Source organism: Pantherophis guttatus, chromosome 2 (genome assembly GCF_059756535.1).
Source record: "Pantherophis guttatus breed Tessera chromosome 2, ASM5975653v1, whole genome shotgun sequence".
Lineage (NCBI taxonomy): Eukaryota > Metazoa > Chordata > Lepidosauria > Squamata > Colubridae > Pantherophis > Pantherophis guttatus.
In genome coordinates, this window is record NC_142064.1 from 122,029,445 (window position 1) to 122,057,127 (window position 27,683).

The 27,683-nt window shown below is 41.3% G+C and overlaps 1 protein-coding gene and 1 non-coding gene across 2 annotated transcripts; both read right to left on the minus strand.

Moving 5' to 3' along the window:
- CFP (complement factor properdin) lies at positions 1–27,328 on the minus strand. Its single transcript, XM_034433970.3, has 10 exons — positions 27,144–27,328; positions 17,564–17,714; positions 15,694–15,860; positions 13,028–13,198; positions 11,595–11,792; positions 10,790–10,963; positions 10,064–10,258; positions 7,330–7,441; positions 904–1,043; positions 1–160 (listed from the first exon to the last, which is right to left on the minus strand). Exons 1-10 carry the CDS (start codon positions 27,220–27,222, stop codon positions 156–158), a joined length of 1,392 nt encoding a protein of 463 aa, XP_034289861.2. The 5' UTR covers positions 27,223–27,328; the 3' UTR covers positions 1–155.
- Positions 18,348–18,630, minus strand: LOC148115298 (signal recognition particle RNA). Its single transcript, XR_015732848.1, has one exon.
- Positions 27,329–27,683: the final 355 nt, after the last annotated feature.

Below are 27,683 nucleotides of genomic sequence, written 5' to 3' on the forward strand. Positions count from 1 at the left end.
TAATTTATTACTCTATGATTATTTAATCATTAAAAAAGCAGTAGATAATGGGTGCAAAAATCATAGGAAGCAAACTCAGCATATCTCACAGCCGCATATATTATGGTTCACAGGAATTTCCAGTACAGCAATTTATAGCCTCCAGTTCTGCAGAATCAGTCTACAAGAAAGTAAAAAAGGAATTGGAGTAAACAGGAAGTCCAGTCCTACTTTGAATATTCAGTGCCACATTTGAATTCAGACATTAAAAACAACCGTTTTCCTAAATGTCTTCTATCCTAGCAGCTTTACGCTGAATTGGGGAACTGCTTTTGTGTAATTGCCTTTGTTAAATAACCAGGACTCAAATCCTTGCTGCTCTAGAGCAATTCATGCAGAACTCCACAAGCAGATTCCAATCTGCTCCCTGTTCTTTAATAGGAATTAGCCTTTGATGCAGGAATAAAGACTCTCCCCACAAAATGCTTCCTTTACATTCATCACTAACCAGCCACCGAAGTTGTATTGAAAAATGGAATCTGGGCAGAGAGCCCACAAGGATCTGAGAGGCATAACCTTTAGGATTACAAATTTCCAAACCAGTGGAGAACAGGAGCATTCTTGTGTACATAACTGAATCCTCCCTCTGCCTCCCTCCAGTTTTTTGCAGAAAAATTGGCCTTGGGATACTTGGAATATGTCTAGTACTTGACACCTGCATCCTCTCTATGACCACAGATAAATGCCAGCAGCTTCAAAACATTCCTAAATACAGGATAGTCCCTGGCAGATTTGTCCATGATGCTTCCCAAGATAGCCCAGAATTAGAAGTGCCATTTGCCCCCTGACTCCTGAGATGAGCAGCCATGCGAAGCTTTGATATATATTTTTTTCCCCAAGGGAATCTCACTGTGACCTCCTCACCTTCACAAGGAGGCACATTTTGGCATTGTGTTTCTTCCACCACTTCCAAGTCTTGTCCATCCAGACGCTTACATTGAGGTTTGGGGATTCCCCAAAAACTTATATTTTTTTCCTTCCCATCCTCTCCTACCATCATCTTTCTGCAACCCAAAAGAGGAAAAAAAAATAGAGAATCAGAGCCAACAACCCAGAAAGAGTGAATGGTACGTTTTCTTTTCCTTGTGCTCCAATCTTATTTGACTAGGATAGATATGAGTACTAGTAATATCCAGGTTTTATATGGCACTCAGAGACCTTACCCATCACCTCTTTAATTTCCCATTACCATGATCCAATCATTCTTGGCCCTCTCTCCTTTCCCTCCTGCCACAGAGAATATGCTGCTCGGGCAAAAATCCCTTAGTTGGCTTTCTTTGAACGCCCTCTTTCAAAAAGAGTTGGAATCCCAACCAGTCACTTAAAAAGTTTTATTGGATATTGGGAATAGGGTGATGCTAAGGAACAGAACATAAAAGCATCATTCACGCACTAGCAACTTATAATGCCTTTGTAAGATCACCAAGCCAGCTATATACATGGCTTAGGCCCGGGGTACTTGCAGGATCATCTCCTGCCATCCTCCCATCATCCTGTGCGCTCCCACAGAGCGGGCCTCCTCAATGTACCATCAGCCAGACAATGTCAGCTGGCGGTCCCCAGGGGGAGAGCGTTCTCTGTGGGAGCGCCGACCCTCTGGAACGGTTTGCCCACCGGGCTTAGGACAGCCCCCGACCTCCTCTCCTTCCACCGCGAACTGAAGACGTGGCTCTTTTATATCAAATGGGCTGATCCGTTGGGGGATTTTTACATTGAAATAATTTTAATTAATTTTAATTGGATTTTAATTTTTATGTAATTTTCGAATTGTTGAATGTTTTCTTTGTAAGCCACCCTGAGTCCTTCAGGAGAAGGGCAGCATATAAATTACATAAATAAATGAATAAATAAATAAATTAAATAAAGTCTGTTTGTAAGAGCCACGGTGGCTCAGTAGATAGAATGCAGTACTGCAGGCTACTTCTGCTGATTGCCAGCTACCAGCAGTTTGGCAGTTCAGGTCTCACTGGCTCAAGGTTGACTCAGCCTTCCATTCTTCCGAGGTCGGTAAAATAGGGCCCAGATTGTTGGGGGCAATATGCTGACTCTGTAAACCACTTAGAGAGGGCTGTATATAAGTATAAGTGCTATTGCTATTGTGTTACTGTTATTTTGACAAGACAATGGTTGGATGACTCTAAAACAGGGGTCCCCAACCCCTGGTCTGCAGACCGCCAGAAACCGGGCAGTGCAAACAAGCGAAGCCCCATCCATGGGATGCAGGCAGCACACAAAACCACACCATCTCCGGTCTGTGGAAAAACCTCTCTTCACTGAACCGGTTCCTGGTGCCCAAAAGGTTGGAGATCACTGCTCTAAAAGATGCTGGATGTGTCACGCGCTGGCCACGCCCACAGCCGGTTTAGCAAAGGGGGGAAAGTCCAGATACATCACGTGATACTGCCGTGACGCTGTGAGGTTGACACCCCTGCTATAGGTTGTAGTGCAGAGATTACTATGGTCTTTCCCTGCAAGGATTTAGTTTCCTCCAGTGATTTAAATTTACTGTCTCCACTAATAACAGAAGAAACTGCTAAGAGCAAGGAAAAAATACTTTGATCAACATTATTGAGAAAATAGAAGGGCCCTAATCTTGCCTCCTGACAGGATTTACTGCAAGTTCAAATCTCACCAAGCTCAAGGTTGACTCAGCCTTCCATCCTTCCGAGGTAGGTAAAATGAGGACCCGGATTGTGGGGGCAATAAGCTGACTTTGTATAAAAAAGAACACCGCTTAGGGGGGGCCCGAAAGCCCTACTCAGCAGGTATATACAAAAGTATGAAGGCTATTGCTTAACGCATTGTAAGCCGCCCTGAGTCTCTGGAAAAGGGCGGCATATAAATCGAACCAATAAATAAAAAAATAAATAAATTTAATGGGGACAAAGTTAAAGACCCTCTTCCGCCCTCCCCCCCCCCACACACACACACACCCAAACTTGAATGTCATTCTTGGCAGTCTTAACTGGATATGCTAGACAGACCATCTCTCACATGAAAACCACACATAACCCTCCCACTGGCTGCCTTGGGCAGAACAAGATGGCACCCAGAAGCACTCTATCTCCATTTACAGAATCCGATTAGATGAGCAGTTGACATTTTGTCTTGCCATGGGCTATTGTCTTCTCCTGAGCCAGAGGTAAGCCACATGTCAGAACTACTCCTGCTTTCCAACAATTTACTGCTCCTCCCCACCTTCTAGCAGCAGCTATTTCATTGGGATTCATGACAGAGCTGGCTGTGGGGCACAAAAATGGTTTCCGGCTCGAGCAGGAAATTTGCCATTGTTTTGTATTGGTTTCCTTTTTTGTGCTCTGAGCATCAGGGCTCAGATGCTACTGTTCCTATGACATCAAGGAGCATCTTTTCCCTGAAAAGAAAGCTGTGGGAGAAAGCAAGAAGACCAAACGAAAGGCAACACATTAAAAAAAAAAAAAAGAAAGAAAGAAGAAGAAAAGAAATCACAGAGTAAGCCAAATCTCTCCAAGCCCTGCCTCAAAGTATGGAAAGCCAGCTCAGAGCATCCCCAGTCAATGTCTTTTCTGGGAAAGAAGCAAGCCAATAAATGAGAAGGTGAGAAATGGACAGGGAGCAATAGAAACTGAGAGATGCCAAGAGCAATTGCAGAAATTGCTCTTTACCCAGAAACGGTGAATCATTTATCACAGGAACTGATTGCCATTGAGGCTAAGTTGTTTAAGAGAGCAACAAGTTGATGCTTCTTCCACCAGCAAGAATTGCTTTCCTTAACCTGTTCCTCATCATATATATATATATATATATCAGTGTTGTGGCCCGTACACGGCCTGTGAAGCTAGTAGTTGATTCTGACAGCGAGGAGGCTGGTGTGGTGCGCCAGCAGCCTGTGCAGCTGGTACTCCGACTGAAGCAATTTGCAGGGAACAACTTAGTTCACATACCTTCCTGTCTTGTCTTGCTTATCTTATCAGCTTCCTGCAAATTGCTTCTGGGCATTCTGCCAACCATAGTAAGCTTTCAGTTATTATTCTTTGAATTTTTGGCGGCTGTTAATGCAGTTAATTAACAGCCGTTGTTGTAAAAGACTGGTTTATTTAGTAAACTAAGCTTTGAACGGACTTTGTGTGTGCTGCGTTCTTTGGGATCTGTAGCTGGGGCAGAACAATGAGAGACGCAGGATAGAGCTAGGTTGTCACACCTACAATCCTTTTTAATTGGTTGGGATTTGCTTTTTATTGATTAGATCAAGACATGGTACTCCTAATAGGACTCCAGAATGGCTGACAGTCTGACTGACTCTTCTCATTCAGAAAACCAGTAATAAAAAAAAGCTACCGGTTCCTCCGAGCCAGAATTTCCAACGATCAGCTGTGCCGCACGATTTAAAATCGTAGAAAGCAGGAAATCCTGCTTTCTAGTGAATCTAAATCACGCAGCACAGCTGTTCCCCCACCCTCACTGTTCTGCTTACCTTCCCAAGCCTCCTTTTTCTGTGTGAAGCATGTGTTTGGTGCGTACTGTGCATACATGTGCACATGGTGTGTGTTTGGTGTGCACTGTGCATGCGCATGCAGCACATGTTTGGCAGCTACCGCGCATGTGCAGCCAGCTAACCGGTGGTAAACCGCTTCAGATTTCACCACTGCCCCAGGCTATGGCTTCCCTTGTTCCTTTGAAACTAAAAGAAGATATTTCAGGATGAGATGCAAAAGGCAGAAGAGCCAGAAGCCACCCAAAATGTTTCTTTTTACTGGCCTTCTCTAAGATGACACCTCCCAGCACATTGGGAATCCTGAGAATTGCAATCCTCATCAGTCTTCAACTATTTGGAAAGGTTCCAAAGGAGAAAGGGCTGCTTTGGGTAATTTTTAGGAATGCTGAAAATCCCCAGTCAGAATATGCTCTTCACACATACGAGGGTGTGAGCAGGAACTCCTTCTAAGTTCTGCTAGATGGCAAGTGCAGTTGAATGCCGTTACTGAACTAACTTCATAAAAACAAATAGACTATCGGTCTCCGGACGCAATTCAAGGTATTGGTTATTACCTTTAAAGCCCTACATGGCTCAGGGCCAGGCTATCTTCGAGACCGCCTTCTATTGCACAGCTCCCAGCGACCGGTAAGATCCCACAGAGTCGGTCTCCTCCGGGTCCCGTCAGCTAAACAATGTCAGCTGGCGGGCCCGCGGGGGAGGGCCTTCTTTGTGGCTGCCCCAGCTCTCTGGAACCAATTACCCCCTAAAGTCTGGACTGCCCCCACCCTACTGGCCTTCCGGAAAGCGGTGAAGACCTGGCTCTTCCGGCAGGCCTGGGGCTGTTGATCTCACTATGGTGATCTTGCGAGACCCAGCCACGAATTGGAGTGTATGGGTTTTAATGTTTTCTTTTAAATTTTTGTATGGGATATTGTTTGCACTGCTTTATTCTCTGTTGTAAGCTACCCAGAGTCCCTGGGAGTTGGGCGGCATAAAAATGTGACTAATAAAATAAATAAAATAAATAAGTCTACAGCTGGCATGCTTATTTATTGTATGATAAGAAAGTAGATAAGACTTTTAAAAGTCATATACTAAGAAATGCTCTATTGCGTGTCTGGAAAAAGTATCAATACAAATTAAATGATAAGTTACCAATATAGTACCTAGACACGCGATAGAGAATATAAATTTGGACTAAAAGTAAGATAAGACTACATACAAGGAACTCCTTTATAAAGAAGGAGTTAGATTACAATTAAAATCTATAGAGCAATTAAGAGAAGAAGGAATAATTAGAACTTGGTTTCAGTATGGGCAGCTGCAGGCCAGATGGAAAGAAGATCAAAAAATTGGTATTTTGCAACAGGATGAGAATTTGATAAAACAAATAAGAGACAAAAGTCAAATGCATATAAAAAGGTTGTATAATGTGTTAGTGGAGATAGATTCAGAAACAGAGCTAGTCAAGGACTGTATGATAAAATGGGCACAAAATGTAGCAGAACCAATAATGATGGAAACACGGGAAAAGATATGGGTTAGAAATTTAAGATTTACACAAGCCCAAAACTTAAGAGAGAACTTTTATAAAATGTTTTATAGATGGCATTTAGACACAAAAAAACTAGCCTGTATGTATCCAAATTTACAACCTAAGTGTTGGCGATGTGAATGTGAAAATGCTACGTAATTTCATATATGGTGGACATGTAAAAAAATTAAGGCTTTTTGGATAAAAATATGGTGGGTTATTCAAAATATTTTAAAGAAAAAGATTAAATTTACATCACAGGTTTTTTTTTTTTGTTGGGAATAGTTACGGACTGTACTGCAATAGAAACTAAGTTGGTTTTGAATTTAATAACAGCTGTCAGGTTACTGGTGGCACAGTATTGGAAGAAGGAAGATCCACCTACTATTGAGGAATGGACATTAAAAGTTGTGCATTTGGCAGAGATGGCAAAAATTTCATCATATCTTAAAGACCATTCAAACGAAAGATACATATCGGAATGGAGAAGATGAATTGATTATATTCAAAATAAGTATCAGACTAAGAAGATTCATATAGCTTATGAGTGAAATATTTTTAATGTTTAGCTTATGTTTATAGTGTTTTGAGTTATAAAGAGTTAAAGACCTAGAAAGAATTTGAAGTCAATAATTTGTTAGCATATTTTAGTTTTAAGTTTGTGAGTGCTATACCCTGTGCTTGTTCTGGGAAGTCAGGGAGGGGGGTGGGGGGATGGGTGGGAGGGCAAGAGGGGAGGGATGGGGTGAGGGGGGAAGGGTGGGGGGAGAGAAAATGTTTGCATTTCCTATAAAACTTTTCAATAAAATAAATAAATAAATAAATAAATAAATAAATAAATAAAATAAGTTGTAGCAACAAATATCCAAGAGTTGAGAACTACATTAAAAGTTTTAGTTCAGTCCTAACCTTTCCCCCCCTCCCTTTCAGTTTAACGTTTTTATTGAGTTATAAGATAAAATAAGATACAAAATACGAAAGTAAATAGGAAAGCAGTGGGGAGGAAGAGGGGGAAGAGAAGTGAGGAAGGGTTAGGAAAAAGAAAAAGAAGCATTGACTTCCGACTCTCTCTATTGCAATAAAATAAGTCATTAACATCAAATCACAACTATTTGTTTTTTCATAATAATATAAGCTAACCATTTCTATAAGGAACTATCAATCTAATCGGTAAAACCCAAGATCAAAGTTTCATTTTTTTCCACTTCAAGCACAAAGTTTGGAAGCAGTAGTGCAGTCCTAACCTTTGACTGAAACTGTTCTTATTTCAACCCTCCTTCCTTCCAGATTTCAGACTTACGGATAATTAGGATAGATGGGCTCGCAGACTCTCTTACGAGTCCTTATAGGTTCAGGTCCACAGGCTGGCTCACAGAGACCCCAAGGACTCCAAACTGTCCAGGCTCCTGGCACTGAGAAGAAACACAACAATAAAAAAAGCAGACTTCATCGGGGGCAGCCTTCACCATTGCCCTTTATCTAATATAGGACCACGATTGACATCTCAGGCTGGGCCCAGAAAGACATGAGTGGGAATCAGGGGTGAAATCCAGCAGGTTCTGACAGGTTCTGGAGAACTGGTAGTAGAAATTTTGAGCAGTTCGAAGAATCGGTAGTGGAAATTTTGAGTAGTTTGAAGAACCAGTAAATACCACTTCTGGCTGGCCCCAGAGTGGGGTGGGAATGGGGATTTTGCAGTATCCTTCCCCTGGAGAGGGTGGGAATGGAGATTTTGCAGTATCCTTCCCCTGCCATGCTCACCAAGCCACCCCCACCAAGCCACGCCCACAGAACCAGTAGTAAAAAAATTTGGATTTCACCACTGGTGGGAATCCCTGCCTTATCATAGCGTTCAGACATGTGTAACTTGGGTACTATATTAAACAACCTTTTGGCTTTCCATTAATCAACCAGATGAGTTATGTTTGTCTGATAAAATAAGCCTCCCATAAAAATCTTAACCCAGTTTAACACTAACCAAGCTTATTGAATGATTCTCCTAGGTTTGTAAGTAAGCTAGCTAAGGGTATCATGTAAACACAGCCACTCAAAGACTTTAAGCAAGTTGCTATCCCTCAACCACAAATTACTTGTGAAATTAGAAGGGGCCTAAAAAGAACTCCTTAGAGGCCTGATAGGGGAAATAGGATATTGATCCTATTTTATTATAATAGGATGAAACTATATGCCAAACACATATACAGCATTAGGGTGGCACAATCCCCTACATTTGTGAATGGATGAGGTAGGGATTTTGGAACAGGGAAGTATAAAAAGAGAAGTCATGGAAAGTCAGTCAGTCATGAGGTGAGCAGAGTTTGCTCCCAGGTTTGTGTCAGTGGTAGGTTTCAAAAATTTTTACTCCCAGTTCTGTGGGCATGGCTTGATGGGCGTGGCAGGGGAAGGATACTGTAAAATCTCCATTCCGTCCCCAATCCAGGGGAAGGTTACTGTAAAATTCCCATTTCCTCTCAATCAGTTGGGACTCGGGAGGCAGAGAATAGATGGGGGCAGAGCCAGTCAGAATTTTTACTATCGGTTCTCCGAACTATTCAAAATTTCCGCTGCCGGTTCTCCAGAACTGGTCAGAACCTGCTGAAACCCACCTCTGATTTGTGTTATGAATAACAAAAAGAGCAGTTAACTGAATACAATACTAGCTTGGTGAGCAATCTTCTCCCTTATCCACATTTTTCTGTTTTAAAAGCATTGTGTGATTTACCGAGGAAACTGTTCATTTGTCACTTAAAAATGAATACAATAATGTTTTTCTGATGCCATATTAAATGCAAAATTCTTCAGGTAGAATGTTTTCTAGATGATGTTATAGAGACCAATCAGTGAGTGCTGCTTACAGTTATTTTCTGCTGCAAACATGAAGAAAGAGCCCTTCAAAATTAATCCCTACTTCTGTAAAGTTCTTGCTTTCCCTTTACTGCACTTTTGACCTCACCACATGCATCAAACTGCTGGAGCCCTGAACTTTTTCAGCAGATAATTGATATGCTCACAAAAAGATAAAAAAGATAAATTCTACCTGGACTCATGGTAGCCAAATTTGGCCCTAGGTTCTGCCTCGGTTTAACTTCCCAATAAGCAACCGAGTCAGAAGGTCATTTAAAAGCAGTTTATTGGGGTACCCTGATAAAGTGGGATCTCTCTATGAAAAAGGAGAGAGAGAACCTTGATCCCCATGTTACATTCCTTTTTATAGTTAACATAACAAGGAAAAACGAAAGAGGAAAGTTGGTTGGACAAGATAACAGTAACCCCTCCTTGCACAGTAAATCAACCACAAAGCTTGTTTGAATTTAGATAACCAGATATTGGTTGACAATAAGAAACTTTTTCTTATCAGAAGATAGCATCCAGACATCCTTCTGTAAATTATCTTTTTAGTTTAGGAATATTAAAAGCTATCTAATGAATGAATCCATACAAAGATAGGATAAACATTTTTCTACGTTCCAATCTGCAATGAGCCTGAACATAGAAAATAAGTCAAGTTAAAATACAAAATAACTGTGTTAGTTAACAAATTACAAAATCCATGTCATGTGCCCCTCACTTAGGAGGATCTTAATATTCAAAACACGTTTCAATGGAATCCCTGTTACTTCTTAGAACTTTCTCAGGATTGTGTAAGAAAAAAACAGCCACCTCCTGGCTTCTCCAGATGTGCTGGAATTCAATTCCCAGACAGTGAGCTCTTTGGACAAAAGGAGACTAGTAATTGCCAGGCATCTGGAGCCTACCAGATTGGGGAAGACTGCAGTGGTGAAATCAAATTTTTTTTTACTACCGGTTCTGTGGGCGTGGCTTGGTGGGCATGGCTAGGGAAGGATACTTCAAAATCTCCATTCCCACCCCACTCTGGGACCAGCCAGAGGTGGTATCTGCCGGTTCGTCGAACTACTCAAAATTTCCGCTACCAGTTCTCCAGAACCTGTGAGAACTTGCTGGATTTCACCCCTGGAAGACTGCTTTGGGACATGGAAGCTCTTTGTACCTTTTTTCTGATTCCCAATACTCACCACTGCATCCTTGGAAATTGTAGCAGGTCCTGGATTCTCTGCCGAGTCCCACACAAGGCTTGCCCCCATTGCGCCGTCCAATACACTTCCTATTTCTTAACTGAGAGGCAGGGATTTCCTCACACTCAATAGTAATATCCATTTGGTAACGGCTGCAATTCTTCCAAGGTGACCATTCAGCCCAATGACCATCCACTGTGGGAAACGTATAAAAAAAGATCTGGTCAGTGCAGAAAAGGGTTGAGGCCAGGGGACAGTTCTCCAGCCAGATTCTCTGAGAGAGAAGAATCTAAGCCCAAAGCCACCCACAGTTTTACAGGAACAAAATCATCCTTCCCCATATATCTGGATCCTATCTCTAGCAGTGTACCCAGAAGGGCAAAGACACCTCTGCTGAAGACACCTGATGTTGCTAGCCGAGAAGTTCTAAGGACTAGGCATAAAATATGGGCCTGACTCAAGAGATCCCGTTAAACCCAGTCCTGTTTCTCAGTGTTACCCCATCCCTTAGTTGAGCAGAAATCACATCTAATGTAGATTCCAATTTATGCAAATGTCAACTTGGTTAAAGCTTTCTAGAACAGAACAGATGCATAATGGGGGGAGAGGGTGGGCGTGGACCTCATTGGATTCAGCTACCTTAGAAGCAACTCTCTGTGTTCAGGTTGTGGATTAGTCTCTCACAGGTTCTCTCTATTCTTTTACCTTCTTTGTTTTCCCCATTACCTGGGCAGGGCACCTTGATGGTGCAGGGTTGTCTACGTATGTCCTCCCCAGGGCAAGTCTTCCCTCCATGCTTTGGTGAAGGGTTATCACATAGACGCTTCTGCAAGACTTGGCCGACCCCACAGGTCACACTGCAGGGTTGCGATGGTTTCCAGTTGCCCCAGTTGCCATCCCCTGTGGGAGAAAAAAATGGGTGGAGTCAAAAGAGAGAAGAGGCAGGTCAGGGGTGAAATTCACTTACCTCCCCTACCAGTTCGCAAATGTGCGTGTGTCGCAAAGCCTTCTGCGCATGCACAGAGGCTTAAAATCATCGCAAAAAAGTGACGTCATGACGTCCGGGCGGGTGGGCGGAGCCTCCCGCAGCCACCGCTACCGGTTCGCCCGAGACAAATAGAACCAGCTGAATTTCATCCCTGAGGCAGGTCCTTATCACTTCCTGGCCTCCATACTTGTTCAGAGAAACACCATAAAAGCATATTATATCTTTCCTGCTCCTAAAAAGTAATCAGGACTCGCTTTCTTGAACCTGGCACTTTCCAGATGTCCTGGAGCGCAGCTCTCCTCAAACCAAATCAAGATGACCAATGAGCGTGTTTCAAAATACGAGCAATGGGCCAATCGGATCTATTCACCTCGAACTAGCTGGCCTAAGACCCCAAGGAGCACAGCCTCTGGTCTTCTGCTTTGTTGAGAGGGTTGTCCTATGGCCAGCTATAAAGGAAAAGAGCATCTTCCTAGGAGTGCTAAGTTGCCTTCTACACCCTGCTGGTTAGGGATGACTGAAAGTGTGGCTTCCTTCTCTTACGTGGGCAGAAGGGCAGTCCTGTGCAGCTTTGGGATTCCCGGCTTGCTCCTGGACATGGCATGCCTGGAGGACTGAAAGAAGGTGGAGGATTGTTACACGGACGGGATCGTTGTTGCTGAGGCAGTGAAGCTGAGCCTTCTACAACGCAATTATGGGAGCAATGCTGCCAAGGTCCCCAGCTGCCCCAGTTTCCATGAGCTGCATTGAAAAGAAAAACATGAAAGAAGAATGAAAATCAGAAGATGCTGGGTCAAAAACTTGTGGAAGAGACCAGGGATACAATTCATATCAATCATACTTCTTTCTGCTATCTTGAGTTAATCCTTTCTTCTTTCTATCAGGCCTCAATATATCTCTTCCTCTCTGTCTGCCTGATCTGGTCAAACTGATCTACCACTGAGATTTCCTTTAATTCAGATTTCCCCAGCTGGTTACTCCCAAAAAGGTCACACTCATTTTGAAAAATCTTGAGAGCTGAAGTTAGAGAAGTTGAAGTTGCTATCTTAGTACACTCATAACTTTTCTCTCTCTTCTTATTGCCTTCTATCTCCCCATTCTCAAAGTCTGTCTTTCTTTCTTTCTTTCTTTCTTTCTTTCTTTCTTTCTTTCTTTCTTTCTTTCTTTCTTTCTTTCTTTCCATAGCAAAGGAAGTGTGAAAACTTTTAAAAAATTAACGAAACAAAAATTGCTATTCGTGGTTGGAAGGAAATTCTGCTGAAAATCCTGAGATTGTGAGCCAGGCCAGAAAACTGCCATAGCTTCCTTATGGAATTGCCAACAATATCCTTATTGCTTTTAGGTCTTTTGGCCCTAAATAAAGTTTATTGGTTGTTTCTTACCTTACAATCCTAAAGAGGAATTTGGCTTTTGTCAACAACTTCAAATAAAACCATTCTGTATTAATCTGCTAGTAAAACTCAAGAGATCATAATTAAGAGATTGCATAATTAAGAAGTTGTTATTTGACCTTTTCCTATCTAATGGTGAATGGAAGTCAGTGAAACTGCCCTCAATCAGGGCTGGTTGCCCTCCCGCCCAAATCCGGTAACATTTGAGAAGGGACCTTCAGGGAAGCCATATGTAGACTGGATTGCCCACCCTAAATTAGAGATTGAAATACAATCTTTAGTAAACATTTCTCTTTTCTCCATCACGCTACTTTTCACTCCAGATTGTTCTTCAAGTATTTAATTATCCCAATTTGTAAGTGTGGATGGGTGGGTATTTGTACATGCACGCCAAGTCCCTACAGTTTTCTTGACAAGATTTCAGAAGTGGTTTGCCATTACCTGCTTCCTAGGGCTAAGAGAATAAGACTGGCTCAGGGCCACCTAGATGGCTTTGGAACTAAGGCAGACCTAGAACCTACGGTCTTCCAGTTTCCAACATATGCCTAAACTACTACACCAAACTGCCTCTCTATCCCAACTTACTTGGGCAAATCTGGTTAGTATCGCATGGCTTGGTTTCTTTGCTGACTCCTATGCAAGTGCCTCCACAGAAAGGGGTTGGATTGGTGCAAGTTCGTTCCCTTAACTGGGTCCCAGTCCGACAGGTCACTGAGCAAGGTTTCCAGGCACTCCATTCTGACCATCCACCCATCACTGCAAGGAAAGAACATTTGACATCAAGGTTCAGGCATGGTGGAGACTCATCAGCCCTTAGACATAATACAAAGCAATCCACATCCAACCAGGGGAATTACTAAATTGCAAAATCCCATTTCCTGGGGGTGGGGGGGGGATTCCAAAAAACGTACACACATGAGGAAGTGAAAGTATCAAAACAAATTATCACGTAGGAAATGGTAATCTGTGGGTTTATTAGCCATTATTAGCCATGGCTTAGGACCTGGGTACTTACAGGACCGCCTTCTGCTACTAACAGCCTCCCACCGGCCAGTACGCTCCCACAGGGCGGGGCTCCTCAGGGTGCCGTCGGTCAGACAATGTCGACTGGCGACCCCCCAGGGGAGAGCCTTCTCAGTGGGGGCTCCTGCCCTCTGGAACGAGCTGCCCCTGGAGGTACGGGGGATCCCGGACTTGCGCACCTTCCGCCGTGCCCTGAAGACTTTGTTATTCCAGCAAACCAGGCTAGCCTAATTTTAACGGTTTTAAATTTTAAATTGGATTTTAATGGGATGTTTTTAATCATGGGCCAAAGTATTTAATCTGGTTTTAAATTGTTTTTAATTTTTATATTTATGTATTTGATCTTGGCTGTTCACCACCCTGAGTCCTTCGGGAGAAGGGCAGTATATAAATATAATTAATAAATAAAATAAAAATAAATAAATTTTCTGGAGCTGTGCCAAAAAAATGCAGACACATGGGATCATTGTTCCACACAGAATCACCGATGTCCTGTGCAAATCATCAAACAAAGAAATCTGTCTTTAAACTTTCTGATTACAGGCATTAAAGGAAAACAATGGACAATTTTGAAAAACGGAAACAAAAAGGTTGTTTGCTTGCTTTCAATTGTCTATTGTAACTCTCTTTAAAAACAATTTAGCCTGCTATCTTTACCACCCAAGCCAACACTTGTCTCATGATTTTCTGCCCATCAAAATAATTGCTGAAGACTTGAAGACTGAGAATGCTTGTGGTGTTTTTCTTCTTTCTAGTTCATTAATAACCTTATTTCATAAACTATAGAAATTCTGTCAAAGCCAGTATTATCCACATTACCGACATACTCTCCCAAAGTGGATGCCTCAGACATTGATTATCTCTTAGGGAGTCCTAGTGGTGCAGTGGTTAGAATGCAGTATTGCAGGTTAACTCTACCCACAGCCTGGAGTTCAATCCAGACTGGGCTCAAGATTGACTCAGCCTTCCATCTTTCCAAGGACAGTAAAATGAAGACCCAGATTGTTGGGGGCAATATGTTGATGTTGTAAACTGCCCGAAGAGTGCTTTAAAGCACAATGAAGGTGATATGTAAGTCTAAGTTTTATTGTTTATGGATGTAACTAAAATGTTCTAAGTTTATACAGGTAGTCCTCATTTAACAACTACTTGTTCAGGGATTGTTTGAACTTACAACGGTGCTGAATGAGAAGACTTACAACCAGTTCTCATAGATGCAACCATCATGGTGACCCCCTAATCATGGTTCTAGTACTTGCAGCCGGTTCATAACTGCAAATAGTTGCAACATCCCAGCAGTCATGTGATTGTCATTTGTGACCTTCTCTGCCGGCTTCCCACAAGCAAAGCAAAAATCAGCAGGGAAGCTGGCAGGAGGTCACAAAAGGCAATCTCACGATGTCATGCCTAAAGACTATGTGGAATTCATTTAACGATGGCAACCAAAACCGCCACAAGGACCATTGTAATTTTGGCACAGTCACCTGATGTTATGCTTTACAATCACCTTGCTTGGCAACAGAGTTGTCGGTTATAATTTCCATCCTTAACTGAGGATTAATCACCTGTATTTCAAATGAATAAGATGAGATGTTGCTCTGCCTGAAGCTTCACCCAACTGAGTCTAGTCCAGTTACTCAGGAATAAGCTTGTGTTTTGCTCAGTAGGAATAGCTGCCAGATACATGGGTGTAAAATTGCAGCTACTGCGAGAATCTAATTTTAGGCAGATAGGATGCCATTGCCACTAGAAGTGGGCGAGAGACCAAAAGCCCTCTAGCGCCTAAATTTGGAAAGACTCTCATGAAGTCGAATTCACATGTACCTTTTTCTCTCCAGGGTACATTCTACAAAAAGAAAAAGGAAACATTCTGGAACATGGCATTAAAAGTTGATTGCGATTGGTGCTGACAAACTTAACACTTGGGATGTCACAAACACATCTCCCCCACAACTTCTGTTGTTTTTTTTTTTTTTAATGAGGAAAAGCAAGATGGCATAAATGAATAAGTATTTAGGTGGTGCTTTGGGAGGGGAAATTCTCGAAATATCACTTAAAATGGCGGGGGTGGGTGGGTAGGACAGATAACACCTCCAGCTAATTTAGAATCCTGCTTCGGAAGACTACAAAATCTCAAAATTCAAGGTCATGCAAGGATAAAGAAATGACCCTGGCTCATTTCTAGCTTCAAGCTTAAATAAAGATCAAGAGGAGAGAAAATTGCTTACCAGGACAACATTCTTTCAGAACGCAGGATTTCATCTCCCACTTCTGTGTACCAGGTGGACATGCCCCTCCATGGTAGCCATAACATATGCGCCTGCGCCGCTGGACACCTTCAGTGCAGGAGACCGAGCATAAACTCCATGAGGTCCATTCACTCCACTCAGCTTCGCTAAAGGAAAAGCAGAGCAAAGATAACTGACTTGGATCAGGGTTTCCCCATAATGTAAAATCCAGCCATGATTTTAGATCAGATCAAGGGTCCATCTAGCCCAGCATCCTGTTTCCCAACAACAAAGGAAACACTTAAGGAGCTTCAGTAGTGGGATCCAAAGACAAGCCAACAAGAACCATATTGGGTTAGAGGAAAGGCCCATTTTTCCCCAGCATTTTGATCCCATAGTAGCTGCCATCCAGATGCCTCCAAGGAGAGCAAGATATGAGCACGCTTTTACTCAGGGTAGACTTAACCATTATTAATCTGTCAAAAAGATGCCCAAATTTTTTGTCATCATGACATGTTCTGTAATTTAACTAGGAATTGTATGTAAGAGTATGTTCATATATATGTTCCATAATTCCACAAAGAACATGGGGGAGGGGGGGAGGAGCTGATTGCCAGAATGTTGATTCAATGAACAAGGAAAACATTTAGCTTAAATCTGCTGTTACATTTCTTTAGAAGGAATAATGTGAAATTAAAACAGAACGTTTTGTTTCTCTAGGCGATTCTCTATACTTAGATGTAGAGAAAGCTATGCATTGGTCACTTAACCAAATCCAGATAAATGCTAGATAAAACTACAGGCAGGGAGAATGGGAAAAAAATCTGGAAGTTATAAGTACAAAAATACATTAATTAAAAAATCTATCGGAAGATAGATTATGTATTATAGATTATGTGTAGATTATGTCTTATACAGCCTGGGTTTACAGCTACTTGTGGCTCATAATGGCTTCAATAAACCATTGTTTAAGAACCCTGGCTTAGCATAATGTTTAAATTAACCATTTTAATTAATTTTAATAACTGGTTTTAATTTAGGTTTTGATTCTAACTGCATCAATGTCCTTGTGTTTTATACTCCTCATTTTTATTGAAATAATAGCAATAGCAATTAGACTTATATACCAGCCTATAGTGCTTTACAGCATACTCTAGGTGGTTTACATTGTCAGCATATTGCCCCCCAACAATCTGGGTCCTCATTTTACCAACCTTGGAAAAATGGAAGGCTGAGTCAACCTTGAGCTCCGTCAAGATTGAACTCTAGACTGTAGGTAGAGTTAGCCTGCAATACTGCATTCTAACACTGCGCCACCAGGGCTCTTAAATAAGTTGTCCTTAGTCAGTGGTGGGTTACCCCCGGTTCGGACCAGTTCTATAGAACCGGTAGTAAAACCGGCGGGAGGCTCCGCCCACTGACTTGGACATCATCATAAGTGATCTGCGCATGCGCGCACAGGTACGATGCAAACCGATAGTAAAGGTAAGTAGAACCCACACCTGTCCTTAGTGGTGGGTCAAGTATAAACAGGAAGCCTGGGCATAAATTAAACACTTCTGTCAATGGGACATGTGGTGGAATATTGTTGTCACTGACCAATAGAAGCTTCAGAATGTTTAGGCAGGAACTTATTTAGCCCTGCTTGGAGATAGCAGATGAGAACTGCATGGTGCTGTATGCATAGTGCATGCGACTATCCTATAGCCTCTATTCCTATAGAGGAGATGGGATAAGCAACCCTAAGGAAAGATGCCCAGCACTCCACCAATGGGTAATATTTGGAGGGTTAGAAGAAAGTAAGCTTAGGACCACTTGTGCAGCACATGACAAATATGCAGTTAATTAGAACTGTTGGTGTTTCACTTACCGACAGGACTGGCAGGGCCCATGCTCCGTCCGCTGGAAACCATATTCATGGTTTAAGCAGCAGTCTTCCTGGGAAACACCACCTCCCAACAAGTTACTGCAAGTCCCTGAGACTGCATCAAAGGTTTTGTAGCATAGAATATTCTCAGCCTCTGAAAAAGGAAGCCCAGTTTAGTTCTGAGATCAGAGAGCCACTTCCCAGAGGTAGACATTTTTATCCACACCAGAACGGTCCAGAGGAAGATTTAAGAACCAAGGAAAAGACAGCAAAATAAAAATCAGAAAGCTGAGAAGATGCTTGTTTCTTAAAGTGATTGTTTCGTTTCCATTTTCTACCTTTCATAACTATACTCAACATGAGCATTTATTTGTCCATAATAGCAATTAGTCTCTTAGTTGAGTAGGTATTCAAAATCAATAATGACAGTTTTGCTCAAATGTCTGCATTTTTAAAAAGCCATTTACCTAGGACACAAATAAAATAAGACATATAAAAAATGAAAGGGAACAAGTCCCATCTGAATGCTCTCCATAGGCGAAGGAAGGCAAATATTCGTGTCCTATGAATATGGCATGGATCTAATCTGGGTTAGTCAATGGGACCAGAGGTTTTATCTTCCGAGCTTTTGGACTTGTGCTAGAGTCCATTCTCCTCAGGGAACTTCTCTCTCAGGGCTCCAGCACAAGTCCGAAAACTCAGAAGACTAAATCTCTGGTCCCATTGACTAACCCAGATTGGATCTTTTCTCCATAGACATCCAGATTGTTAATGTGGAGAATAACCCAAGGCCACACATTTTGTTTCATCAAACAGAAAAGTCAGGTTTGTTATGAATGAAGGAGTAGATTCAATAGAATAGAATAGACCTGCTCCGTCTCCGACCTGGGCCGATTCACCCCTCCTTAGGCAACCTGGTGGCCCTCGGCTCCCTGGGGATCACCATATTGATGCTGAACTTAGTGCAGACACCCGATTGGCATAGCGCACTGCAGCCCAGAACTCCTGAGCTCAAGCGATCCGCCAGCCCCAGCCTCCGGAGTAGCTGGATTACAGGTTCGCGCCAGTGCGAATAGAATTCTTTATTGGCCAAGTGTGATTGGACACACAAGGAATTTGTCTTTGGTGCATATGCTCTCAGTGTACATAAAAAGACAAAATACATTCATCAAGAATCATAAGGTACAACACTTAGTGATAGTCATAGGGTACAAATAAGCAATCAAATCATACTAGGAAACAATCAATATCAATATAAATTGTAAGGATACAAGCAACAAACTTACAGTCATGTGGTCATAAGTGGGAGGAGATGGGTGATAGGAACGATGAGAAGACTAATAGTAATAGTAATGCAGCCTAATGTGAATAGTTTGATAGTGTTGAGGGAAATATTTGTTTAGCAGAGTGATGGCATTCAGAAAAAAACTGTTCTTGTGTCTAGTTGTCTTGGTGTGCAGAGCTCTATAGCATTGTTTTGAGGGTAGGAGTTGAAAGAATTTATGTCCAGGATGCTAGGGGTCTGTAAATATTTTCACAGCCCTCTTTTTGACTCAAGCAGCATACAGGTCCTCAATGGAAGGCAGGTTGGTAGTAATTGTTTTTGAAGTCTGTATCTGTCTTGTTGGGTTGCAGAACCAAACCAGACAGTTATAGAGGTGCAGATGACAGACTCAATAATTCCTCTGTAGAACTGTACCAGCAGCTCATAGCAGCTCAATACACATAGTTGCAGAAGATGATATTAAAAAACCTTCTCATTTGGGAGCCAGCTTGACTGGCTGTTGAATTTTCTGTCTATTCTGGAGATGGGATGGTAAAGCTGACCTAAGGGCAGAAAATCTGCCATGTGAGGTACTGGAAGGGAAGAACCAGTTCTGTTTTCCAAACAAAAAGAGCAGCTGGAAGAGGGGTCTAGGAGCAACTTCTGGAGAGAAGGTCTACCATTACTGCTCCCTGCCCTCAAATTACCACCATCACCTCAAATTGCTGAATTCACTTTTTAAAATTTCCCACAAGTTACTAAGATAGCAGCATCTCTGAGTACTTTGGAAAATTTAAATGATGGCTAGATTCAACCGCCCAAAATTACTCCATTTGGGTGTTTCTTTTTAAATGGATCAGTTTTGCTCTGCTCCTTGTCCTCTATCTTTCCTTCTCTACCTGCTTGAGTCAGATTATGGTCTTTTTAACGGAATCGTAGTTGCTCTCATTCCTTCAGTGATCAGTCATTTGATAGCTATTATCAGAGGTGGTATTCAGCAGGTTCTGACCAGTTCTGGAGAACCGGTGACGGAAATTTTGAGAAGTTCGGAGAACCAGTAAATACCACCTCTGACTGGCCCCGCCCCCATCTATTCTCTGCCTCCCGAGTCCCAGCTGATCTGGAGGAAATAGGGATTTTGCAGTAACCTTCTCCTGAAGTGGGGAGGGAATGGAGATTTTACAGTATTCTTCCCCTGCCACGCCCACCAAGCCATGCCACACCACGCCCACCAAGCCATGCCATGCCATGCCCACCAAGCCACGCCCACAGAACCGGTAGTAGAAAAATTTGAATCCCACCACTGACTAAGATGTTTCAATTTTAATGAATGCTCACCGACTGCACTTTTTACATGCCTCTGCATTGTATCTATTGTTCCCCTTCCCCTTACCAGCTGAGCAAGGGTAACATTTCATGTGCCTAAGGAAGTGGACATTGATCTATGAAACCTTCTGCTGTAGTAAACATAAAAATGTCATCATTCTTTATTTTATTTCTGATGGTAAAGACCTCATGGTGGGATTTATGGAAGCTAGCTCTAGAGTGCCATTTATAAATCCTAATTCTATGTTGTTGACAGTTGCCTGATAACAACAGACAATAAAGAGGAGAGCTTGCATTCAATAAAAAAGCAGCACGGGAAAAATATATTTCTGAATCAAAAGCAGGAAGTTTACTCTTTTACACCAGGTTTTTATATTCTCAGAAGTTTATAATTCATTGTCAACACAACACACCCACTCATCTTTTTAGTTCCTGTTAATCGGATTTTCTGCTACTGTACAAATAATGTTCAAGTAACAGATTGGGTTTGGATTGTTATTGTTACCATTATCATATCCTTACATTAACTACTTTTGATTTGTTTGCTGGAAGGCTATATGCCAAAACTGGAATTAAAAATATAAATATTCCTAAGAACTTCAGAATGTATTGTACTATTTATTTACAGGAGTAATTTCTGTTGGCTCCAGTGGTATTGACAGCCAAATCTGGCCCTAGGTTCTGCCTCAGTTCACCTTCCCAATGAGCAACCGAGTTGGAAGATCATTTAAAAGCATTAGAAGTTAGTCGATTGACTCTTTGTTAATGTATAAGTGTTTACATGTATTTGTGTTTTACGTTTGTTTATGTTAATAAAATTTAATAAAAAAAATAAAAATAAAAAAAATAAAAGCATTTTTGGGGGGTATCCTGTTAAAGTGGGATCTCCCAATGAAAAAGGAGAACCTCGAACCCCATGTTACATTCCTTTTTATAATTAATACAACAAAGGAAATGCAAGAGGAAAGTTGATTGGATAGGATAAAAGTAACCTCCCCTTTGCATAGGAAATCAGTTACATAAGTTACAGGGGTGTCAAACTGGCGGCCCATGGGCCGGATGAGTCACGCGCAGGCCACACCCATCCCAGCTCTGCAAATGGGAAAAACAACATGAAATGTCACACGACGGCAACAAGACGTGGCGAGTTTGATACCCATGATGTAGTCAAACATGTTACATATTTGCATCCCATAATATCACACGTTTGTTAAAATGAGGTCTGACAGGCCTCAAGAAGGGGCGTAAATTGTAAGGGAAAAGGTTGTTTGGCGTTCACAAAAGAGATAAACCCCAATTTGTACTAACAAACTTTTTCTTATTTGGAGCTAGTCTCCAGCCTGTTTATCAGTTTAGGAATGTTAAAAGCTAATCAATCTGGAAATCATTTTAAAAGAGAGAAAATAAATCAAATTAAAATACATAGTAACTATGTTAGTCAGCAAGTTACAAAATCCATGTCATGTGCCTCTCAGTAAGGAAAGGAAAAGAAAGGAGTCTGTGCGGACTCTCCATTTCAAAGCCATGAGCCAGAGGCCTCCAAAGAAGTCTCTGCGGTCATTCTCCCCATAAAAGTGGTACCTATTTATCTACTCGCATTTGCTTGCTTTCGAACAACTAGGTGAGCAGGAGCTGTGGCAAATAACGGAATTCATCCCATCACATGGCACTCGGTCTCAAACCCGAGCTGCTGGCTTTCCAGCCAACAAGCCCAGCATTTTAACCACTGAGCCATCATGCCGCTCCTCATATACTGTAAACCCAAGAAATAATAAATAATAAAATTACTCAATATATAATTAGATTAAATAACCTTTAACTAACCTTTAAAATACATAAATTTTGAGAGCACAGCAGAGTGAATTGCCAGACTTCTACCAATTATATTAGCTGATGTTGAACTGACCCTTTCCAATTAACATGAAATCCCACAGTTCAACCTTACATTATATAAATGTTTGATGGGGAATTGGAGTGGAGCAATTTCCCACAACTGGACAAAAATTCTGAGAAAAATACTAAGGTTACTCTAGGCAAATTTTCAAAAGTTTTTTTTAAATTATTATTCGATGGACAATTTAGAGCTGATTGATATATGGAGGCAGAAAAATGGCAGTTTAAGAGAGAATATTACTTTCCTGAGAGACGTAAATCTTCTTCAATAATTTGGACATAATTTGGACATCAAAGGATTTGGCTACTAAGGTTTCAAAAACAGAGATGTTACCAAAGAGTTTTTCAGATCATAATCCTGTGAATTTGGTTTATGTAAGAAAATCTAATTCTTTTAGATGGAGACTAAATGAAATATTGGTATAGAAAGAAGCAATTGTGGAGGACTGTGAAAAGAAATTAAAAGAATTTGTCAAAAATAGTTTATGTAAATGTACTGATTTAGGAAAGATTTGGAATGAAACTAAAGCTTTTATTAGAGGTTAGTTTGAATAACATGGCAGTGAATTTAGAAAAGTCAAGAAAAATGCAGGTTATTTTGAATGAAATAAACAGGATTCAGGGTATGGATTGAGACAACATCGATCATTCTTTTGGAAGATCTCTGGTGAGAGCAGGATACAGGTAATGCACCCATCCTTGCTCTTCTTGACCTCTCAGTGGCCTTCAGTACCATTGATCATGGTATCCTTCTGAAGCAGTTTTGGGAGTTTGAGGTTAAAAGTGTTAACAGATGTTAATAGATTAACAGATTAACAGAGTTGGAAGGGACCTTGTAGGTCATCTAGTCCAACCCCCTGCCCAAGCAGACCCTATTCCATTTTTGACAGATGGCAGTCCAGTCTCTTCTTGAAAGCTTCCAGTGATGAAGCGCCCACAACTTCTGGAGGCAAGCTGTTCCATTGGTTGATTGTTCTGTCAGAAAATGTCTCCTTATTTCTAGGTTGAATCTCTCCTTGATCAGTTTCCATCCATTATTCCTTGTCTGGCCTTTGGGTACTTTGGAAAATAGTTTGACCCCCTCCTCTCTGTGGCAGCCCCTCAAATATTGGAACACTGCTATCATGTCTCCCCTGGTCCGTCTCTTCACTAGACTAGCCATGCCCAGTTCCTGCAACAACCGTTCATCATACATTTTAGTCTCCAGTCCCCTAATCGTCTTGGTTGCTCTTCTCTGCACTCTTTCTAGAGTCTCAACATCTTTTTTATAGCGTGGTGACCAAGTGGTGAGTGACACAATGTTGTGCTGGTTTTCCTCCTTCCTCTGGTGTCAATTCCAGCTGCTGTTGATGGGGGAGGGGTATGCCCAGACCACAGCTCCTACTTTGTGGGGTGTCGCAGGGCTCAGTCCTCTTTTTTATTTAAAACCTACATGAGATTGCTGGATGAGGTGATTTGATGGTTTAAAGAGATCGTTATGCTGATCATAGTCAACTTTATATTGCCATCCCAGGCTGCCTGAGTGATGCTGCAGCTGTCCTGTCTCAGTGTCTGGAGGCTGGATGGGGCCTGGATGGGGCACAATGGGCTTTGGATTAACCCAAACAAGACTGTGTGGTTTAGGGTAATTATGTCTTCCAGTGTCAAGGTTTTTCCACCTTTGCTCCTTGATGGCATAGCATTGATGCACAATCTGAGGGTCCTTTTGGACTCACAGCTTCTACTGGAAGAGCAAGTAGCAGCCACGACTAAGAGGGCTTTTGCACATCTTTTGGTTGCAGGCCAGTTGTTCCCATTCCTGGTTTTGCTGTGACTCATGCCCTCGTGACTTGCCGTCTAGATTACTGCAACATGCTCTATGAGGGGCTGCCCTTGAAGAGCATTTGGAAACTCCAACTGGGACAAATGCAGGTGTATGGGTAGTAAATGGTGTCAGATACTTGGCACCAGTGGTGAAATGTAAAATTTGTTACTACCGGTTCTGTGAGCATGGCTTGGTGGGGGGGTAATGTGACTAGGTGAGCGTGGACAACTTTTTTTTTTTAACTTTTAAAACCATTTTTTTCTACCACCTCTTCAGTCAAAGAGGTGTACAAAAAATGCTTTTAAAAGCCTCTGATGATCCCAGCTGAGTTGCCTGATCGACAGAGGCTTTTTTTTCTTTTAAAAGCCTCTGACGATCCCAGCTGAGTCGCAGGATCATCAGAGGCTTTTTTTTTTTTTACTTTTAAAAGCATTTTTTCTGCCGAAGAGGTTGTAGAAAAAATGATTTTAAAAATAATTTTAAAAAGCCTCTGATGATTGCTTGGCTCAGCTGGGCATGGGGGGGGGTGGGGGGTGGCAGGGATGTTTGCTACTGGTTCTCCGAACAACCCGCCGCCATAGCCACCGGATCAGGCGATCCGGTCCAAACTGGGAGCATTTCACCCCTGCTTGGCACACATAACACTATGGTTTTTTGAGTTGGATTAGTTGCCAATGTGTTTCTGATTTGCAATTCAAGGTGCTGGTTGTCTTCTTTAAAGCCCTTCATGGCCCCTCAGGGAACATCTTCTCCTAAATGTTTCTCCCCTTCCAATTTGGTCAGTAGGATGGGCATGCTCTGGATCCCATCAGCCAAAGAATATTGACTGTGAGGAATTAGGAAGCATACCTAATGCCGGGAAAAATGACCTAATGTTTATGTTTTAATGATTAGATAGGATAGAAAGAAGAAAGTAATTTGTAAGCACAGAGTAAGAGGTAAATATACAATTAAGATAAGATAAAAAGAAGGTTTATTGCTATTTACCAGAATATACAACACATTAAAATGAAATTCCAATGCGCCACTCTTGAAAGAAGGAATGCCACCTACCGAGCAATGTCACCATCCCAAGATAACAATAATAATATAATAACAGCAACACCACCACAAATGCCAAGTAATACAAAAATGACACCAAAACCTATACTAAAATCACAGTCCATTTTGAATACATAGTGGAAGAAAGAGTCTTGAGAGTTAACAAGGTTAATACTATATGGAACAAACCTGTTATAGAATCTAGTTGTTCTGCTTTGGATATCACAAAGCATCACAAAGCATCTCAGATATCCCAGAAGGCAACAATGAAAACTGATCATAGAGAGGATGTGTACAGTCCCTGACAACACTACGGACAACACTATGGTCAAGCAGAGCTTATATGCCATGTCCTGATAGAAGGAAGTGAAATTCCAATAATCTTTTCTGCCCCCCTCACCACTCTTTGCAAAGCCTTCCCATCCAAAGCAGTAATGTTTCCCAACCAACCAGAAATACAATACGATACAATGCTTTCAATCATCCCTCTATAGAAAGTGGTAAGGATTGTATTTATAACTGCTACAAAATCAGAAACTTTGTAGTTTTTCCTTTTTTATTTTTCTTTTCCTTTTCCCGCTTCTTACACTTTTTAGCTTTCTCTTTTATTTCTTTTTCCTTTCTTGTTCTTATTTTATATTAGTTTCTATTAGTTTTTAACCTCCCTTTTCCAAAATCTTTTAATAAAAACCATATTAAAAAAATAACATTATATAAGAGGGTTTCCATTCACAGACAGAAGCCTTTCTTAATGTTCTCTAAACTCTCTTCCATATGTGTTTACCTTAGCTTATTAAAATATTGATCATAAAATATATGATCATAAAATACATGATCAGGGACCAAACACACAAAAAATTTTAAAAAGCAAAAAAAAAGTGCATAACATACGTGTTTGTTAAAAATATTATTTATGGATGAGTTAAGCATCCCTGGGCAATTGATCAAGTACAGAAAATCTAACTGCCATTGCTATATTACAAAGTTTGGCTATAATTCTAGATATTTCAGATAATAATTCAGAATAATTTGAATAATTTGTGTTATTATTTCAGTTTCAGTGCCTGAGCAGATACAGCAGTATAAAACAACTGTTATGACTGTTTTATAGATTTTTTTTACACCAAAAATAGATATTTAAATAACTATCAGTACTTCTAAAGAGATTTTGCATTGATTTTGCTTGGACAGCAGTCAGGTATTAATCCAATTTCTGAAACCAGGTATTAATCCAATTTCTTAACAAGAGACTTAAAAAGAATCAATATATCCGTGGGAAACACTTTGGAGGTGATATCTCAAGTTCCATGGAAATATTTTGCACTATAGTTTTTAGCCGTTTCATTTCTGCAGGTTTAAGTTACTCTCCAAAAAGCATTCTACTTTGAATGGAGTAGTATAGAGAGCCAGTTTGGTTTAGTGTTAAGGCATCAGGCTAGAAACCAGGAGACATGAGTTCCAATCCTGCTTTAGCCATAAAAGCTGGCTGGGTGACTTTGGGCCAATCACTCTCAGCCCAGTCTACCTCATAGGGTGGTTATTTTTGTGGAGAAAATAAGTTGAGGGCGGAATATTAGGTACATTTGCTGTGTTATATATAAATTTAATAAAGGTGGGACATAAATAAATACACACATCTTTAAAGGAGAATATTTGTAGCTCAGGGTTGAAATATGGGGTCCTTGGGGTTCTCTGAGCTTGGTGGTTTTCTTGCAGACGGTTCATTACCCAAACTAGTTAACAAGCAACACAATATCATTAGCACTGATGATGTTACCTAGTTTGGTAATGAAACATCTTTAAGACAACAACCAAGCTCAGAGAACATCAAGCACCAAGGATTCCCATAAATCTTTCTTTTTTTCTTTTTCTCTTTTCCTTTCTTTTTTCTTCTTCTTTTCTTTCTTTTCCCCTCTGTTTAACAGGTGTATGTTGTCGGGCAGAAACTGAATATGAGAAAACCCTGTCTGAATTGCCTTCAATGGAATTAATCCAAAGTACACCAGTTCTGCTGTGGCAACGGAAAACTAGTAACCAATGCAAGTGTCACTGAGGCTGCCACTTTTTAAAACTTGGATTTGTTCCTGTGCTTCTCTTAGTTGGTACGTGGATATAAAGCTTTCCCCCAAGGATGGAAAACAATAGGGTTTTCCAATAAGTCCCAATAAGGGACTTAATTTCTTACTGTGATGTTAAAGGGACAGGTGCATGCATAAAAAAACTTTCCCTGACCTCTCTTCCCTCTCCCCTTTTACCTGCAGGGGATTCCAAGCTCACGAAAAGCCAGCATACTATCACGAGGAACTGCATACTCTTCTGCCACATGGTCTTCATGATGACTTTTGACTCCAGGAAGAAGCATAAGAAAAATGGAAAGGCTTTTAAATGAACAACAGGGGAAGTCCCAAGACTGTGAGTGACTCCACCCTGGTAGGTGGGACATCCTAAGGTTTTAACATCTCTCTTTTGAGAAGCCTCTGTAAGCAAGGGGCAGGGCCAGTCCTGGCCAGGGACAATGGACAGCGTGCAGGGATATTGGAAGGGAGTTCTGATGTGTGTGTGTCCACAGAAAAACAGTGAATGCACAGTATATAAGATCATCAATATTCTAAAATGCAGTAACAGGAAATAATCCACCAAGAGAAGGATGCACCTGATGTAACTTCTACTCTGATCAACCCCAAATTCTGCTGTAATTAATCTAGCTGATCTTTAGATGCCCCATAACGCAGGGCTTCCATAGGAGGCCTCAATTATACCATCGTTCCGCCTCCTTCATAACATTTTACAGAGCA